The sequence below is a fragment of the Calliopsis andreniformis genome, chromosome 6, assembly GCF_051401765.1.
Source record: "Calliopsis andreniformis isolate RMS-2024a chromosome 6, iyCalAndr_principal, whole genome shotgun sequence".
NCBI lineage: Eukaryota > Metazoa > Arthropoda > Insecta > Hymenoptera > Andrenidae > Calliopsis > Calliopsis andreniformis.
Window position 1 is genome coordinate 6,912,063 of NC_135067.1, and position 20,034 is coordinate 6,932,096.

Sequence of the window (20,034 nt, forward strand, 5' to 3'; positions counted from 1 at the left end):
GTATACATCTATATTCTTCAAGCAATTATGAACATGTCAAAGTTTCTACATTTAAAATTCACGGTGATTATGGAACACGTTCTAATTAGATTAAATCTCGATCGCTCATAACTTCGACCGAGGTTAACTTTGAGATACCTACTACATATTTTTTTACAAATTACTGTTAAATTTTTCTGTCAAAAATGATCAATAAAGTTTCACTACAGAAATAAAAGGAAACCTCCTTGTTACCATGAACTTCAATCTTAGAAAGTCATGAACAATACATAGTTAAGAAAGAAGTATTGATACTAATAAATTGATTTTTTATTTAAAAAATCCTCCAATTTTCTTCTCTATTTAACCCTTCAATGACAATCTAGGTCTTTGAGATTGAGAACACAAACAAGATTATGCATTCCTCGAAGTTGTCCTCCTAATTCTTATTTTTATTAAAATAAGTTTTGACGACATGACTTAGGGAACTATCATAATATAGTAAAGTCTTCGATAAATATCCCGAAATTTTTAAGTACCTTATAACTATACAAAAATTAGGCTTGGACATAAATGATCCACTTTGTCTAAGTGTGAAAAAATATGTTTATATAGGAAGTGTTAAGTTAAATTTAACTTCGTATAACTCAATACCAAATAGAACTCAACCGAACCTAAGTCATATTCAAAATTCCCCGCCAATTCCCCTCAAAGATTCCATCTGATGTAACTGAACGACAATGACTTTGACTGTTGTTCTACCAGAGACTCGGAGCGTCACGAATTCCACGGACACGCGTTAAGACGATTAAACCCTCAAGTATAATAATACAGACGCAGCGCGTCACATGTCGCTCACGTGCCTCTCTTACGTGCACTTTTCACGGCCGTTCGCAGTTCGCGTTCGAACCCGACGCAGAAAATAAAAAAGCAATTTGCTGCCAGGTTAGCGAAACCGATAACCACTCTATCATACCAAGAACAGCATTCAATTCCTCTCCACATCTGTACCGTCAAATCTCAAACTGATAAGCCAGCGAAAATAGTCCAGGCGAAAGACGCGCAATCTTATCGTAACCCAGTGGCACCATTGCTCAAGCAACTAATTCGAAAGATCACTAAATCAGATACAGCATTTCCTCGGATAAGCTACTATTACAGTAGTCGCTATAATCGAGAAATTGTTTAGGATAAAAGAGCTTCACTTACTTTGTTACAGTTTTCTGGTAAAACTGAAACAAGGTACCATGAGCATACATTGACCTCGAAACATATGTCTTGCTATAAGTTTGCCAATGAGCTGTGAGTCTATATTGGATGAACCTCATGTCCCATAGTTGTCCACATTTTCATCAATAACAATAGAATAATTTGAAGGCACAGAAATATGGACAAGAATCCTAGGTATCTATCCAGGTATTTAGCTACTCTCGAGTCGAATATTCGCAAGAACTAATGAAGAACCCTTCCAAAGCAATTCTACTTGATAACCCGAGGTCGCATGACGCGTTCGGGAAATATCTTCAAGATAAACGTTTATTAGTTAGTGCAACAGTGTTTGTCCCTTATCAACGAGTCCCCACCAAGAGCCTAGAGAACCTCGCCTCAAGGACTCGAGCGCAAGCTTCTGTTTCCGAGCGGTTCTCGCACCGAAACCGAGCGAAGACATACCATAGCACAGCCTTTGGATTCCCAACGAATTCCTTCGAGTAAAAAGTCAGCCTGGCGCGGCGGGGAACAAGGTCAGAGTCTCGAGGCGTCGCAGATTCTTCCTGCGGGAAGATGCGTCACGTGCTCCCGGAAATTAGCATGCCGACGTAGGTCGCGTGCGTGGAATACGAGTCGAGGGTGGGAGGAAGGCAGAGGTCGCGTAGATGTTCTTCAACAGTGCGTGACGCACGTGTCGCCAATAAGTCGACGAACGGGACCGCGACACCGATGACCCGTGTTTCACGCGCGAAAGTCACGACGAGACTGAATCGGTCCCGCTTAGACGAAAAGGGAACGCGAGACTTAGCTCCCTCCACCGCCGCGTCTCTGTCCATCCCAAACACTGCTGTCTTTTCTGTTTCCAACAGTGACGACTGTCATTCCCAGCTTCATATGACACGAGAATTTCTGGCGGTTCGCGGATGCTGAGGTGTAGCGAGCGGCGTTTCAGGTTCGGGATGGGGAGAACTTGAGGAGGATTCTAACAGAGGAGAGAGTTAAAGAAGAGAGAAAAACTGAAGATAATTGCAAGAGAGTTGCACGTGGTATCTTTTGATTATAGAATTTTTAATTAAAATAAAAGTATAAGCAAGTATAGTTTAATTTAGTCAAAGCTCTTTAAGAAAATAGTGAGTACTTATCGCTATGTCTATGCTTACAGATGAAAATTATTCATAAGAAAAAAATTTTTATTCATGAATTGAGGAATTATTTTCTTTATTGCAGTTTACTTATTAATTTGTAAAATGTAAGAAAAAGTATTGTACTTTTAATTTTTAATAAGAGTTCTTTTTTACAAATGATTCTAATCCGAAGGTACAGAAATAGAGACAAGTGCCATAAGATTTAATCCATAAAACCTTCATTTTAGTATTGCAATATGTTTTTAAAAATAGTTCCAAAAGGTGCATCTCTCCGAGAGACTTGGGGTTAGATACACCCTCGTTCATTTATATCTTCTTCCTATTTCTGTTCTTTTCTTTCCTCTACCCCACAACGAGGAATACATGATAGATGCCTCATAGAACCATTTCAGGTAATCCTGACACAAAATCTAATACATTTTACACCTGGTTGAATTTTTAACTTCTAAATATTTAGTATAATAATCATGAGAATTTTCATCATTCTTGATTGATATTATCTTTGATTCTTCTCTATCTCAGTCTTAGTTGGAACTATTTTAAGTTCTAGTTCTTCTGTTAGAAATTAAATTGAGGGTGTCTTCTCCCTTAAATTGAGAGAGAAATGCACCTGTACGAAACAAAAACCAATATTGCTTTTATAGATGAATATGATGTCAATCACAGCTGAATTAGTTCTGTCAACCTTTCGGGGTTGCCAGTACAAGGAATGGTACATCTCATTTCACATGTCTCTCCCGAAATTACCCTAAGATGAGAAGGTAATAATTTTATTGAGTTAACACGCTAACCATGTGAGCTACGTAACTTGATCTCAGATTGATTTAGTCAGTTCAAGTAACTTGATACTAGTTTAGCGATGTGAGTCTGCTGTGTGTACTTTACTTGAAAGGTGTTTTATGTTACTTGAAAGTTGAAAATATATTTCAAGTCACTCAAAACTTGAAAATATATTTCAAGTGGGATACCTAAATAACATTAGTAAAATAGTTTTGAATTAAATCCTTACATTCAAGCAACTTAATCGCTTCTTGTGTTGACTTGTTTTAACTTGAAATTACAGAACATGATTATACGCTTCACTTGTTATACGTGAGACAAAATGTGTGTTAGGTGTTGAGAAATTAGCAAACTGAACTTAGAAATCTGACTTTGAACCTTGATGACATTGTTTCGTTTGAAGAGCTAATCTTGTTTCTTGGATCAGAAATGTTAGTTTCTTGAAGCCCAAGGTTTCAGAAATACGAACACATTTTTGAAACCTTTTCTTATTATTGTAGAATTTATATGTAAGATTTAAACTTGTGTGATAATGAAATGTGACAAATTATTCGAGTTTGTAAACTCGTACCTCGATACAAGTAGCCAGTTGAAAGAGAATGAAAGGTGTTTGTTTGAGGTCGATGTAAGCATTGCTAATTCGCTTGTATCTTTTCAAAATTTTAAATAAAGGAAAATGAGAGAATAATTACGAGAAACAAGAGGAACAGCAATAAATTAAAAACGAGAAAAAATGTACGCTAACGAGTACAAGAAGTTTCAGTTTAACTCCTTAGAAAAGGCAGATACTTGATTAAACTATAGTATCCTTTAATTAGTAAAGTTTAGAACACAAGTATCATAGAACATTCTATATAGAATATGTATTGAATATACGCCATTATACTCATTAATTTCAAAGTCAGTATTAAAAATACTAAATATGTAAAACATTAATTATTTTAAAAACAAATTTCGTATTCAATTACTCAAAAAACTTTGAACAGATATGAAGTACAGAGTTAACCCTTTTTTAATTCTCAAATATAATATAAATGCTATCCTAATTCAACATCAAACGATTAATATAATACTATGATCGGTAAACAATTTTTAATAAATATGAGATTTCAAAAATTAAGTCTTCTCGGAGCAATTATTTGCACTATTATCTAATTACCAGTAGAAGTTTAGCTTCCTTTTATTTGATCGCTATTACGAAATCAAACTTAAAAGAATCAGTCCAAGGCTACATGTACATGTTCCATATTTGAATATTTTTATGTTAAATAATTGTTTTATCCAGTTCAGATGGGATCCACGATTGTCACTAAATAAATCCTACATAACATAATAACTATGAAATAACTCAAGGTCCTCTCTCGTTATATGACAATTGAGCAGCCCCACGCCTATTCAATTAAGGAAGAATCACTATACATGTAATGTGAATATTTCTTTTAAATGACGTTCGTCCATTACCACAATAGTAATTTCTTCAAAAATCTATGACAAGTCGATTATAATACCTCGAAGCTCAAAAATGTTTGAAAACGTTAAAAAATATCCCAACCTTAAATTAAAAAACATCTAAAAAAAGTTGGTGTACATTAATTTCTTCAAAGATATTCATGCCATATATTTAGGGCAGCTAAGTCCTTTAACAATAAAATCAAAGAAGTCTTGCTCCATGTGTCAAAAATACTATATCCTATTTTTCAAATTTTAATAAACCATCCTTGAATATGGTAAAAAAATGCTTATGAATATTTAAATATGTTTGAAAATTCACTCACATTAGTCAACATAAAACTGTGTCTACTACAGATATCCACATTGCAAATTTCAAAATAATCAGTAAATTACACACATGTAAGCAAACTCATATATTCATAAACATAACTAAAGAAATGCAATTTAAAAAAAAACTGCACTCTAAAAGCATTCCAAAATGTACATCACTTCTGATATTTTATGTATCTTTGCACATTATGTGCTTTTTGTGCATTTCAATTCCTATAAATGCATAAAGACCTAAATCTACTGATCACCTTCACGACTCAACACCCTAATATTTTTCTATCCTCGAGTTCTTCAAATTTCCCAACTAAATGTCCCAACTAGCTTTCCACCTATCCAAAACTTCCTCATCCATCTTCTTCTTCCTCTCCATTTCCTTCCATCTCTCCCTACACCTACACCCCACAACATTTCCTACTTCTACAAATCGCTTATTCGCTATAATAATGACGTAACTCAGCAGATACATTTCGTTCATGTACTGCAATAATGACATAACTCAAGATTGATCATTTTCAGGAAAATAAGATTACATCAATATTCAGTGCAAGAACCATTCTTTCCATACTAGTAACTAAAAAACGACTAGTTGTTATTTTCCAGAAAATTATGAATCTCGAGTTATGTCATTATTGCAGTAAATGAGCGAAATACATCCACAGTTTTTCCCTAACAACAATCTTTTCCAATCTCTCGTCCCATTCAGTGTCATCGCTTCCATTTTCATTCTCTTTACCATCCCAGGAAGCCCGATTTCTAGGACGAATGGAAAACGCTAGCTTTATTTTTCGACGTTAATGCTGGCGCTGCTCATTGTCAAGAGCAGATATTTTTATGTGTTCGCCAAACGCATGCCTTGGCGCAGAGATGGCCAACCGGTTCGACGCATAGCTTCCTGCATACGTTTTGCAACGGAATGGATTACATAATATCGGCGAGCCACGACAGCCGAGCGACTCGTGGATACACGTGTCTAACACGTCAAGAAAATAATGCTTCAAGATTCGATTGTAATAAGGGAATTCAGGCAACTGGGACTTTACTGAGAACCCCTGTAATCAGCAGATTAAAGCTCAGTACTGCTTATCGAAGAGCAGTGATTGTACCACTCGATCTGGAGTGCGCGATTGTTCTACTGAGCGTGCTATCGCGTGGATTGAAAGACAGCGTTTGCTTTTGGAATGTATTGTGCAGATGGAAGGAGTTTCTTGGAGTTTTGTCTGCGATTGTTTAACAATGTGATTCTCTAAGTACATATATCGCAACATTGAAAGATTAGACTGTGGATTTTTATGCGCTTATGGAAATTTTAAACGTGTAAAAAATTGGAGAATGCATATAGTATTCAAACATATACTTTGTGATAATGACTGAAATTATAGTGTTTGAAAGATAAAGCAAATTTTTATTTAGGTTTTATTTCTTAAACTGTGTTTATAAAATTAGTAGTGTGATAATGAGTCTACCAGTTTGTAAAATGTGACAAGTAGAATATAGCAATAAGCACTTTTTAGGACATGTAGAATATAGCAATAAGCACTTTTTAGGACATGTAGATAATTTAGGAGATATTAATAATTAATGCTTTTTCGTGCATCTACCATTTTGAAGGATTTGCTGGTTATAAAATTTGAATGTTTGATTGTTCAGTCATTTGTATAATTACATAGTACGTGCTTTGAATATTTGATAATTTGACAACTCCAATATCTGAATATTTGAAAATATTAATCTTTGGTAATTTGATAATTGTAATACTTGAATATTTGAATATTTTATATCTTGGTATTTTCAATATCTGAAAACTCAAATACTTGATAAATAGAAAATTTTAATATTTCACAATTTGAATCTCAAAAAAGAACTAAATAATTTAAATACATTATAGTTTCTTACTTCAATACATCTGAATATTTTAAATTGGTAACTCGAATATTTGAAAATTCAAAGAGACAAGTGCTTAATAATTTAAAAATTTGAATATTCGATAATTCGAATACTAATCATTATTCTAATAATTGAAAATGTTACACTTCGTATATCTACCTAAACATTTGAAAACTTGTATAATGAGCAGTTAAACAATTCAAATATTTGAATTCTTGACCATTTAAATATTTGATAATTTGAAAACTTATAAATTTCAATATTTGGTAATTTGATAATTACTTGAATTTTAATTTTAACTATCAAGTAGGAACACTTGACAATTAGACATTTTTAAAGTTTGAAAATCTGAAAATTTCTAGGTTGTCCTTTATTTCCAAACTTGGCAGGCTCATTAAAAAGTGAATACTGTTAAGTTGTCAATAAATACTTTACTTGAAGATTACACTTAGGATGCTCTCGCCATTAATTCAACATTCTTCCCGAGAAATGTACTGTTTACTCAGACACCTAACTGTCTTCCTTTACAAGAGAAACTGTCAATAGACAGTGACCAGTCGCGAAGAGAATTTCCTGTCCGTTCCATTCAATCTATGCAAACTGTAACGGACCATTGTTTCCATCAGGTGTCGTCTCATTGAATCGACGAAATCATAGCGCAACCAATCGCAATCTGATGGTAGTTATCGAAAGTTATAATCGTACGTCATATTGCAAATCTGCGATAAGAATCAAGCTGGTGTGATTTGTGAATGATTGAATCTGTTTCACGTGACGTGAAAACTTAATGGACCTTCCTTGATAGCCTCGAACTTCTTGGACACTGTATCTGCAGGTAGCGATAATTAAAAAGAAATGTTTATCTTAGCTAAGCAGCCACTGATTAAAGACGTGATGGTAAAGACTGCCGGAGGAAAGGAAGTTAAGCCTCTGACAAAGGAAGAACCGAAGCATTCGAAGGAAATTCAAATTTTGCCCCAAGGCGCAGCTCTGAACGATGCCATGATAACGTTGTTGTAGAAATAGCCACAAAATTTTCTTTTAATTTGAACAAGAGGTTGCGAAAATGTTTTACAATTAAAACAATATATAACAGTACATTCGGAGGAATATGTTGAGTTAATTCAAGATTACGTTTAAAGTTCATGGGATCATATTTTTAGTATAGTTTATTCTTATATTAAATATAATTGTTTCAATTTCAAACTTAATATGGTCGTAAATTAATACTTTTCTTCGAATTTAGTAATACTGTCTTAATTATAAATTCTATTATAGTCTACACTTATCTTAAATATACAGGGTGTTCAGCTACAACTGTCAAAATTTTTAAGGGATGATTCTAGATGATAGAATAAGACGAAAATAAGAAATGACAAGATTGTGTTTTTGGGCTTCGTTTCAGTTATTTATTGTTGAAAAATCGCTTAATATATTTCTTAAAAAGTGTCTGACTTCAGACATATTCTACTGACTTCGTTGTGTCTGACCTGAGTACTATTGCACGTCGACAGTAGAGTAAGCCCCAAGTCAGACACATTTCACTCATGTTTCACTCTACTGCCAACGCACGTGCAGTAGTAGTCAGACTAGACGCAGCAGTCAGTAGAATAAGTCTTAAATCAGACACATTCTACGCATATTTTAGGCGTTTTCTCAACAATTAATAACTCAGAAACGAAATCTAAAATGCAATTTCATCTATCTTCATTTTCGGCTTATTATATTGTTACATAAAATGTTACATAAAATCACCCCTTCACATTTCTGACACCTGTCATTGAATACCTATATAGTAGAGAATATATTCAGATTAGATCTACGAATTTCGATTAGGGTAAGTCTATATTAGGTTTAGGATAAGGACTTTGAGAACTGAAACTCTCCAGCTCCTCCTTGTTAAACTCACATAAGACACATTTATGTTTATATTTAAACATAACATAGCAGGTTTAAGTTAGATTGAATGTAAATATAATTAGAGATTATTTTTAAATTAGATCTGAATTGAATATGAATTTTATATAGACTGAGGCTATGGTAAATTTAAGTTAGATCTGGATTAAATTTGAAGTATAATTACGTATAAACTATATTTATATTAGGTCTAGGCTATACCTAAATTAAATTTACATTAATCGGCTAAAGAGAAAATTTAATTAAACGTGTATTCGTACTAGTAAACACGAGAAGACATAATTAATTATATGTAATATTAAACTACAAGTAAAAGGAAACAAGTTACTCTCAAACATTTGCAATTATGTATACAACTTTAAAAAGCATTGCAATTAATTTCAATCTAGAAACAATGCAGTGAAGAAATAAATTATGAGCTGTCGATACTCACAGAGCCGTCGGCAGCTCTTTTTAAATCCAGGAATTAAAGTTTTGTCGTTCAAGTCTTTTCTAATAAGTATTTTTAATATACAATTTTTAGAAAATTTAAATAAGTATTTTTACGTAGATATTAATATAGTAAGATCAGGATCTAAAAAAACGTCTAATCGATGGTCTTGCGAGTGTTAAACATAGTGTCTATCATATTTAAAAAAATATAAAATAAGACTGGGTCAGGGTTATGTCTAATTAGCTATAGATTACGTCTACACTGAGTTAGAATTAAGCCTGTGTTAGATCTAATTACTCACACGCCGTATTCACGTTAATCGGTATTAGGACTACGTTACGTCTTCATTAAGACTCAGCCATAAGTACATTAACTTTCCCTCAGATTCAACATAAATCTAAACTAGATCTGAATTACATCTAACACAACCTCTACTAGGTTTCAGTTATGTCCCGACTAGGCCTCAGTTAGGTCTTGGTCATGAACTTGCCCGAGCTATTATTACATTACTTAATGCCACTGTAGTATCGAGAATCTATTTATAACCATCTTAACAGCCAGTAACTTCAACAGTCGTTTGCAACCAGACTTCCAAGTGTCAGGGTCCTAAAGGACTGCTTCTTGTCGAATCTCGTCAACGATAAACACCTTGAAAATAGATCATCCTCCCTAACAACTACTTAAATTACAGAAAGAAAGCACCAATCATACCTTCAAATAGCCACACAGTTACCTAACTAAAGCTTCAGAATCCTCTTTTCAGACACCAGTGAAAGTGCAACCACTTCGATCCCAACTCCCCCGTATCTAATTCCTCTTCAAACAGCGTCTGCCCTCGTTTCGCAACTAATCGGCCAAATATCTGCCTGACTGGAGCAGTTCAAACGATTTAAAAGCATTCTTTGACGGCCCCCCAACCAACGAACCATGTCAAAAGAAAAAGAGAGAAGAAGCAACAGGTGCCTTCGAGGAGCAAGGATAGGGACGAAAGTAACCGACGGTTGATCGGTTACAAGTGTGTGCAGAGCTAAGGTTTGACGAGGCTCGGTTTCGAATACTTAAAAGGCATCCCTACACAGTCCCGACGCAACTAATGCGGTTAAAGAATGTTCCCACTATCGCTAGCCGATGGATACAACCGTGAATCCGATCGGATAATCTCGTCAACAACAAGATCACACTTTTACGTAATGCGCCACGTAGTGCAATTAATACTTGTAACGTCATCGCGAATGATAATCCGTTTGTTCCATCTTGCACACTCAACGCAACGCTAGTTCCAGAGATCTGAACGATCTAGCTATGTCTACATGTTCTCGAATAGCGGCACCCACAGTGTGGATTATGTAACCCCTCTAGCAGATCCGCTGGAGAAATAAAACTACGTTTTGGTGAGGAAGATTTGAAGTGTCATGTTCACTTCGAATACTAGTCCTTTTTAGAGTTCCTTCTTCTGAGGAATTTTAATGCTTTAAGGACTGAAAGAAATTTACGTCTTTCAGCAAATGACACTCCTGGATCGGAGATAGAAACTTACGTCTCTTTCACTTATATACTAGAAATTTTGTAAGTTCCAAAAGAAGGTAAAATATACCAAGGACAACGCTAAATTTGAAACAAACCACACTGGCCTTTAAGCTGTTAACAGATCAGATGATAGATCACGGTGGAACTATAGGAATTACTTCTGTGACTGCTGTATTCAGTTCAAATTACACTTGCTCGCAGATTCGTCATCAACCGAACTGCGACTAAATGCAAAGCAACGTGCAACCGTTAAACGCATTCCAATGCCACCTCACGGTTCTTCCTTTTTAGAACACTGTTGGACCCTTTCACTATGATAGGTATTTACAGATGTTATGGTGAGTAATGCAAACGCCTATAGGCATCAGTACATGTATATGGTTTACATATAAGACTGTAACATTTCTGTATAGAACACGTAAAAAGTACTTGGACTGCTATACTTAAAGAGTTAGCATAAAGCATTTTTGAGTGTTGAAGGCTTAGGTCAAAACCAGACCTCGGTTAAGCCTAGATTTCTCAAAGCCCAGTTAAACTTCGCACAAATCTGAGCTATTCATGTTCAGAAAATAAGGCGCCAGGCTGAGCGTTAAACGCTCATAATCAGTACAACAATAGTACTTCCACACAAAACACGCAAGAAATACTTGAATAACTCCACTGAAACGGTCAAACAGAACAAATCTGTGCACCACCTCCACATCATCCATTTCTCACCCGACACTCGTTTTCCTCTTACGTCAATCTCCACTTAGTACTAATTACTTGGATCAACGCAATACGAGCCCAGGCTCCTGCGATTCGGCACTGGTATCAACTAGAATACACTTATTATCGGAACTTATATCCTGGGAGCTGACCTCGATGAAATCCCCGTTGTTCTTGTGGTGCATCCTCCCTTCTTCATGTGCTTCCAGTCTGACAACACGACACTTCCGATTGCGACTCGAGCGCGGATATCACACGGAGAGCGACACCTGCGGTAATAGAAGGATCCCGATCACATGTTCAACCGGTGGTAGGAGGATCGTCGATGCGTGGATCATCTCCAGAAACGACGAAGTTACCTCGAAGGGGATCCAGGCGTGACTGGCGCCGACTCACCGCGAGCTCCCCGACGCAACTGGTGCAGGTTCACGCACCGAAGGGAGGTGGACACGAGGTCCCCGACCCGCTTACGAGGAAAACTGTTACAGGAAGACCCAGATATATCGCAGCCGGGTATCTGGCCGCCGCCACAGAGAATTCTGACCTCTGGCTGACTTCGAACGACCAGCTTCACCGTTCCGAACCATTAAGGGGTTAGGTACACCTGGGTAATGTGGATAAGTGGCTTTGTGCTGTCTTCATGTGCTAGGTACTTGGGTCACGTGAGTGTAATATTCTGAGGATGGTGGCAAATGGACACTTTTGACGAGAAATTTTGAGGGGGTATGTGTCTTTGGGCTATGGGGAAGCCGAAAATTAATGTCATTCTGTCGACTCGTGATGGTAAGGTTACGAGAAACAGTTGTGAATGTAAAGCTGCGTTCTCGTTGAAGCAAGACTTTTGCCTATCACTGTGTGCTTCAGAAAGTAATTATTTAGGGTATTTTATTTCTGTTGTTCTCAAATGACGATTGATTTTAGAGTTTTCACTGTAATTACTTTCATTATTTTTAGTTTATGTTTATTAAGGGGTGGGGTTTATTTGATAACAAATTAGTCAGATACAAATTTTGAAAGATTTGGAAGAATGTAGATATTTTCATATTGAGATTTTTGTTAATAAAAGGTACTATCATCGAATTAATTCCAAATGCAGAATTATATTATAGTTTATTAAATATACTTTATTACTTATAGAAAAAATTCCTAAAAGTTCCTAATGCACCAAATGCAAGATTTTTATCAATTCAGAAAAGTACTTTTTATTCCTCAAAACCCTCTTGTATTATTTCCATCTGGCATTAAACGTAAGTATAGATAATATTTGTCTATTTTACATACTTATAATAACGAGGAATTGAAATCTATTATATTCAATTTAAATGGTGTATCATAAAACTGATTAGTGGCGGTAGATATCTTCACTCTCTCCGCTTAAAGAATAAAAATGATTCAATTATTATAACAAGCAATGTGTCCATTAGTACAAAAAAATTGTTAATGAACAAAATTTTAATATTTGTATTATTTCTCAGATATTTTATTATATTTGATATTAACCTATTAAAAAGTCATTTCATCATTCAAATATATTTTGCCATTTGACAATGTAAGCTTTTGAAAATAAAAGAAGTGAGACACATTGACTCAATGAATTATGTCTACTATAATATTCTAATGTCTATGCCCAAATAATAATTATTTAAAGCTTTTCCATCGTGTATCGTTAAAACGATTACGATTTATTCTACAACCTGACTATACATATTTTCTTAATTATGAGCAATGATGGCCAAAATTGGCTATTTCATATTATTTTTATTACCGTAATTAACAAAGCCATACAAATTTTTAAAAAAATCTATATAACCCAGATAAAATGTAAATTTTTGTAAAAAAAGTGTGATGCTTCCCAAAGACTAAAATCTTAATATTTAGTAAAATTAACTTCAATAATTACAAAAATTATGAAATGTATAAAAATAACAACTTCTGTGCGTACAGAAGCATGGCGATGATCAACAATCAATCTATTTCCAGTCGTAACTTTTACTTTCGCACGTATCTAACTTTTCCTCGAACATGCTTATGAATCATGTGTCATTAAGATAAAACAGTATAACCACTATACTTCTGAGTAAATACATAACTCTATGTACAATCCTCAATAAACATAGTCATTCCATTTACACGAATAGTTTTATAACCGTGTATTTTTCAACTGATTTGCATTATCAGTAAATATATGCAGACGATTTTCCTGGTCAGTGTCACCAGAACAGATAATGCGGTCACTTACTCATTACTCATTTATTTCTTCACTTTCCTTCTTCACAAAACACAGATATACTAAATTTCTCATAGCGTTTGAAATATTTGTACTTAGATAGGATAAAAATATTTGGTAAGAATGACGCATTTTCCCTGTAAAGCAAATGTGTAAATAAAAGAAAATATTGTGTACAAAAATATTAAAACGATAAGTATATTTCCAACCCAGTTCTTCTTTTCTACATTTCGAGAAACCTCTTTTGCAGAACCTGTAAACTCAAACATCCTTCAACTTATTTTAACATACATATGTATGACAATTCATCATTTATTATGAACAGAAAACGAACACGTAATCGGGTAAAAATAAAGAATATTAAAAGAATTAATTCTACAGTTCTTCTTTGACTAACAATAAGTACAAAAAGTCTCGTTTTCTAAGGTACTAAAGTAGAACATCCCTTATCTTGAAATGTTCCTAACTTTCAGTTTCGCCATACAATTTTCCAAGCATCTTTTTAAGAAAAACACGCGTAAAGAATATTAAAAGAATCCATTTCATAGTTCGTCCTTTGCAAAGTACAGAAAACCTCCTTTCCCAAAAGCTTTAAACTCTAAAGTCTTCCCAAGATTCTCAAGACTCCAAAACTTTAAATATCCCTCTGTTCAAGGTACCCTCAACTTCCATCTTCATTGCCCTCTGTGAGTAACTATCCACCTCAACCCAAACTACTAAAACTTACTCGAAATCTGATACAACAAAAATTTCCCCAGCTATTAAAATCTACATAAACCATTAACGCTAGATCAGCTAATATTAGCTACTTTTTTCCGCAGACATAAACATCCCTGGCCAAGTCCAACGAAATCTGGCTGGCATCGTCAACTCCTCGTGTAGATTCGGTTCTACAGCAGGTTCCTAACATGGCTGACCTGATTCCTCCGAATCAAATGCGGCCAGAGCAGTAGGTGCAACATTTCGCGGTTAACCCAGATTTATCAGCACGTAGCTTGAACCCAACTGCGATCCCTGTCTAACCCAGACTTAGCCTAAAGGGCCTCTAATGTGCATGTATTACCTACAACGAGACCAGAAACCGGTTGCAGCTTATGCAGAATGCAGCTCGAGGGTTCGCGTGTTGGTTGTCACGTAGGCTGTTGGAATTGCATTGCGTTCAAGCTGCAATCCTTCTGTGACTGCTTCTAATAGATGCACTAATAGAGAATCTAATAGATGCAGCGTGTTAATATATGTACTTATCATATGTGTGGTCGAAGGAAACCTGACTGGTGAGGTAGGATCCTCTGCAACTTTCCTCGAAATCGAAAACTAGTGACCAAACAGAATAGTAAGCTCATCGTTGATCACTCGGAGAATAATGGCGGCGGTGGGATAGTAATACCCATGTATCCAGGCCTTGTGTATGCTAGAGGAATTGGGTCAATCCGAAGGGAACGGGTGACTCTGGGATGCAGCTTGGAATGGTACTGTTTCCATATTGAAATGTCTGGGTACTTTAGAAAATTCTGAAAGGCTGAATTAACCTTCCAGGTGATTTAACCCATTAAGGCCCAAAGTTGCGAAAACACAATATAAGAGTAACATGAAGCAGCAGAACCCAATAATGTAAGTTTCCTAAAAAAAATTGCGAATGAAATGTTGCAGTTATGTAACTTTGGATCTCAATGAGTTAAGCAGCCACCACGAGAGTTTATTTAAGGCGTTATATTTGCTCGGAGGCAGAAGAAACACAGAGGCATTTTTCTCGCGGAAAGTGTGGGTGGAAATTCGTGTACGAGGGTAGTTAGTTATGATTACACTTTTTAAGTGCCGATGCGAAATTAATCGCAAGGAATTTGGAGATATTTTGTTGATAGTTTTTAGAATTTGGGAATTGAAACAGATGAGAAGACTTTAGACAAGTATTTAAATATTAAAAAATTTCAAAATTGTAATCTTTATAAATTCTAAACTTTGAAAATTTAGATATCTGGAAAGTTAAAAATTGAAATGTTCGTAAATTGTAATATTTGTATCTGCAAACATTTTAATATTTAACAATTTTAGTTTTTGAAAATTGGAGTATTTAAAAAGTTTAATATTTGAAATTTTCAAGATTTAACTGAACTGAATTTTCCAGCAATAGAAGCATGTATTAATCAACCATTAATATTTAATATTTGTTAATTAAGTATGAAACAATGTAACTAATAAATACATTTTTCATTGTGTACAAAATTTAGTTAACTTCCATACATTCTTTTGCCATTTTACCAAAATTTCGCAATTCGTAGGTACATTTTTTCGAATTCCTAAATGAATGTAACTTCTTTTGAATATGATTATTTAAAATACATAAATATAACAAATTTTGGCAAATATTTCGGGAGATCATTCTGATTATGTACAACGTATTCCACAAACATAAATCTTATTTCTGATTCTTACGTTCTTATCTATGTAATTAGGTAGTGTACAAATGTAAATTAAGTTACACAGTGCCACAGTTCACAATAAGGTTAGAGATTTGATACGAAATGATCTTTAACCCCGTCGTATTCATTTTCGATAATGATAATTTCGAACAGTTTGTATTATGATATGTACTGCATTTTTCATTCGTGAATTCGCTTTTACAACCGATACATTAATTGTAGGCGTATTTAGTGCAATGAATTAAGATTTGCATAAATGAAAATAGTAATACTACGTTGTCTACTATCTATACCTACGACAAACTGAACTGATGTATTTTGAAAGCATAGAATTGCGGACACGATGATATTAAGAAAGAAGAAAATTAAAAATACAAAAATATGAAACAAAACTTATTTGTAATGCAGATTTAAAATTAACGTTTGAAAGCGTCCCCTTAAACTTGAATGTCAATATTGCACTCGTGAATTAACAAATTGTATTTACGATGCAATCCATTATTCATACAAATCTTCGAGGCATTACTAATAATTCATTCATGGAGTAATTAACATTTTTTCCCTTTCTCTGTTCCTTTTTTTAATTCCCTTCGTTATGAATACTTATAACGTTTATTCCTTTATTTTGAAAAAATATATAAATAATTACAAAAAATAAACATACATGTTTTATTCATGCACATGATAAACCACTAGATTAATACTTTTATTGTTTATCACGTTATTTTCCTCTGTTTAATTAAATGTGCTTAGAAAATTTTACATAGGTACTATTTAGTATACCACTTCCTGTTCAATTCTGTATTTTATCTCTAATTGATTCACATTTATTTAACGTGGCTTAATGAAAAAATTGCTGCTACTCAAATAATAAGCCACATAATATAATATAAAAATTAGTAGTTATACTATCACATAACGCTTAAAAGCATTAATGATTGATATTTATGCAAGATACTCATGCAAAACGTAGAATAAATCTCCCTAAAATAAGATTCTAATTTCACTATAATAACAGTGACACTTTTAACTATCTCAATCATATAAACCTTGCAATTATACGTAATTTAAATCTCGTAACTTTTCCAAGCCTTCCCAAACAATTTACCAAGCCTGTTTAAAATTGACAAATTGACTCATTTTCTATAATTTCTACTTTCACACGTGGAAGCCACTTACAACTACAGCGATTCACCCGATTTGACGTAGATTCTTTGGTCCTCGAACAGTTTTTAACCAAGCAGCAATTTTCCGTCCGCAATGCCGACCAGCGATGAGACACAGGACGAAATTGGGGCAGAAATCTGCTAGCGTCGAATCGAGTGGAGATGAAGTGGCGCCTTTAGGCACGTATCCAATGTAAACGTAATAAGACGACCACGGTTTGTATCTCGTGCAAAACTATAACAAGTATTTATACTGCTGCCCAGCACAAATCGGTCTGGTTCAGTACTGTTCTATATCAAACACTGTAGATATTATTGCAGCGTTCAGTACTGTTCTATATCAAACAGTATAGATATTATTGCAGCGTACTTATCTTCATACAAGTGCATTCGTACTTGCAACGCTGTGTACATAATTTTACTCCAAATACAGTACCTCTCTCACTAGAGTCTTGCAACTAACTGTCGAACTTGTAACCAAAGGAATATTTTGAAGATTAAGTTATGTGATGGCATTTCACATTTGAACCACTCAGATGACAAACTGTTTCACTTCATAAAACAAAAAGCAGAGGAAAGTGTGATGAGACAATAAAGTTAATTAATTTTTAAGTAATTTTAAAATTAAGCTTTAAGTAAAGAAACAAAGTAATATACGAGATGCATAATCAGTTGTTTAAAAGATGATCGATTTTGTTCCTGAGATATTAAATATTTAATTAAGAACTTAAAAATAAAATTTATTAGGAAATTAAAATTCGTCAAAATAGCTCCAAGAATATATTAAACGTTATTTCTGTGACTGTAAGGCAAAATGACTTAAGTCACATATTGTATTCGAGATATTGACGTTTAAAGTTTTCAGCTTCAATACTGTCTGATGGACTTGTATCTTCTTGAACTTTTATTTTTACGAGAAGAAGTTTTTATGTCCTTTCTTCTTTCCAAAAATATAAGTTCTATATTCTAGATCTCTATTAAAACTTTAACTCGAATTCTTAGAACATGTGACATCGTTTTCTCTTACAGCCACAGATTTAGTAATCACACATAATGTTAGCAGTATACAACAATAGATACAATTATCGAAGTTAATTTTTCAGTTTGTGGAAAATTAATTATTAACCACATGCCTCAGCCATGACATCGAAATTTTTGCAAAAAGTAGAGGTCATCAATTTGACTCCTGAAAAGTTCATTCCTCAAAAACGATTTAACGATGTATGCAAGTATATGAAGTTCGTTTATTATAAATAATTCCAAAATATGATAAACAGAGCGACGAGCTTATAACAAGGGAATACTGCATCACCTGGCATCGGTCCGATTTAACGTTTCGTAACATTTTTAGTGATGAATCGCGCTTGTGTTTAGATTCGACGATTTTAGAAGACGCAAAAAATGTAACGCAACCTCGCCGAATCCAGGGAAGCTGATTCAACGAAGTATCGTCGGTTTGCGCAACGCTGTTTGCGCAAATTTGCACGGTGCTCAGAATTAGCACGGCCTGAAAATTCTCTCGTCGATAGTATTTTCGGTGTCACGCACTGCTCTGGCAAAACGCGAGTTTCGCAAGCTCTGAGAGGCTATTGACACTCCTAGGAAGATTTTCTACCCCCTATTTCCAGTATTTTATTTCGTTCTCCCTCTGGTACGACTTTTAACGAGACGTCGTTTTCGAGTTACGTGGTGTAAAAACGATACCACCACGCTGCTTAATTTTAAAATTCACGATTCTTTATCGATCCATTTTTATATTCATATCATTTTATCTACCTTCTGCTATGTTTAATATATGATTAAAAAACTGATAATATACAGACAGTTCAGAAATGGAAATTAATTAAAAAATCGAAAGTAACTGAAAACTGGAAAATGTTTATAATAAATTAATCGAAAATTAATAAAAAGCTAAAGAATATGAAATAATATTCGATGTGAAATAATTATGGTAGAAATAATAACTGAATAATCTGGGAAATATATTGTGGAGTTCCAAATAATATTAAAGAGCTGAAGATAACGAGAAAATTCAAAATAATTGAATTACTGAAATTCATCGAATCGAAAATAATCCACTAATTAAATATAGTTGAAAATATAAAATAAAAGAATGAATAAGAGCTGAAGAGTGCAACTGAGAAACTAATGATAATACAAATATACTATCATTTAATGTCAATTAATGATAAAGAAGGAATGAAATCTAAAATTAACAATTGATAACAATACAAGCGATTAAAAGTTGTTAATACTTGACAAATTATAAGTACCTAAAAGAAAATCGGGACTAAAAAATCAACAGGAAGTAAGAAACAATTGAAGTCAACAACAGGGAAAAAGAAAGTATGTGATGACACCAGTTGAGAAATAACAATAACATTGAAACTGAAAAATAATAATAAATGATTAATTTAAAGTACCTACTCAAAAATTAAAAAAATGAAGAAAAATCTGAAAATAAACACTTTCTAAAATACATGTACTGTTACAGAAATTACTATCCTACTTTACTATACATAAGCATTTTCATATTTTATTAAATTCTAGTTACCTAGATAGTTCTTTCAAACTTTAATATTCCAATTCTTTTTAATTCTAATCAATTATTTAATAAGATAGTGGAATTATAAGTTGCAACTCGAATACTTTAATATAATTATCTAATATCTAAATTTCAAAGTAGATTGGAAAACTTTCCAAGCAAAAACTATGTCTCAACACCGATAAAATTCAAAAGAAGCTGAAGCTGATACCAACGACTATCCTTGAAATTATCATTATCGTCAAGTACAATTTCAGCCGAACTTTTATCGTGAATCAGTGCCAATACGAGCCATCATCCACCTAATAGTCC

At 34.0% G+C, this 20,034-nt stretch overlaps 1 protein-coding gene across 6 annotated transcripts in view; it reads right to left on the reverse strand.

The window, feature by feature from the left end:
• Positions 1–20,034, reverse strand: part of Aralar1 (calcium-binding mitochondrial carrier protein Aralar1) — a 41,188-nt gene that overhangs the window by 13,560 nt on the left and 7,594 nt on the right. Inside the window, exon 1 of one of the 6 annotated variants that reach the window (XM_076380624.1) lies at positions 11,517–11,772. The exons of 4 other annotated variants lie outside the window; for them this stretch is intronic. In XM_076380624.1, the coding sequence (XP_076236739.1) occupies positions 11,517–11,549 (33 nt within the window). In that variant the 5' untranslated portion in view covers positions 11,550–11,772. Of the gene's footprint in view, positions 1–1,650; positions 1,933–11,516; positions 11,773–20,034 lie in introns of those variants that run through there. One more of the 6 variants, XM_076380627.1, reaches the window with a different exon arrangement.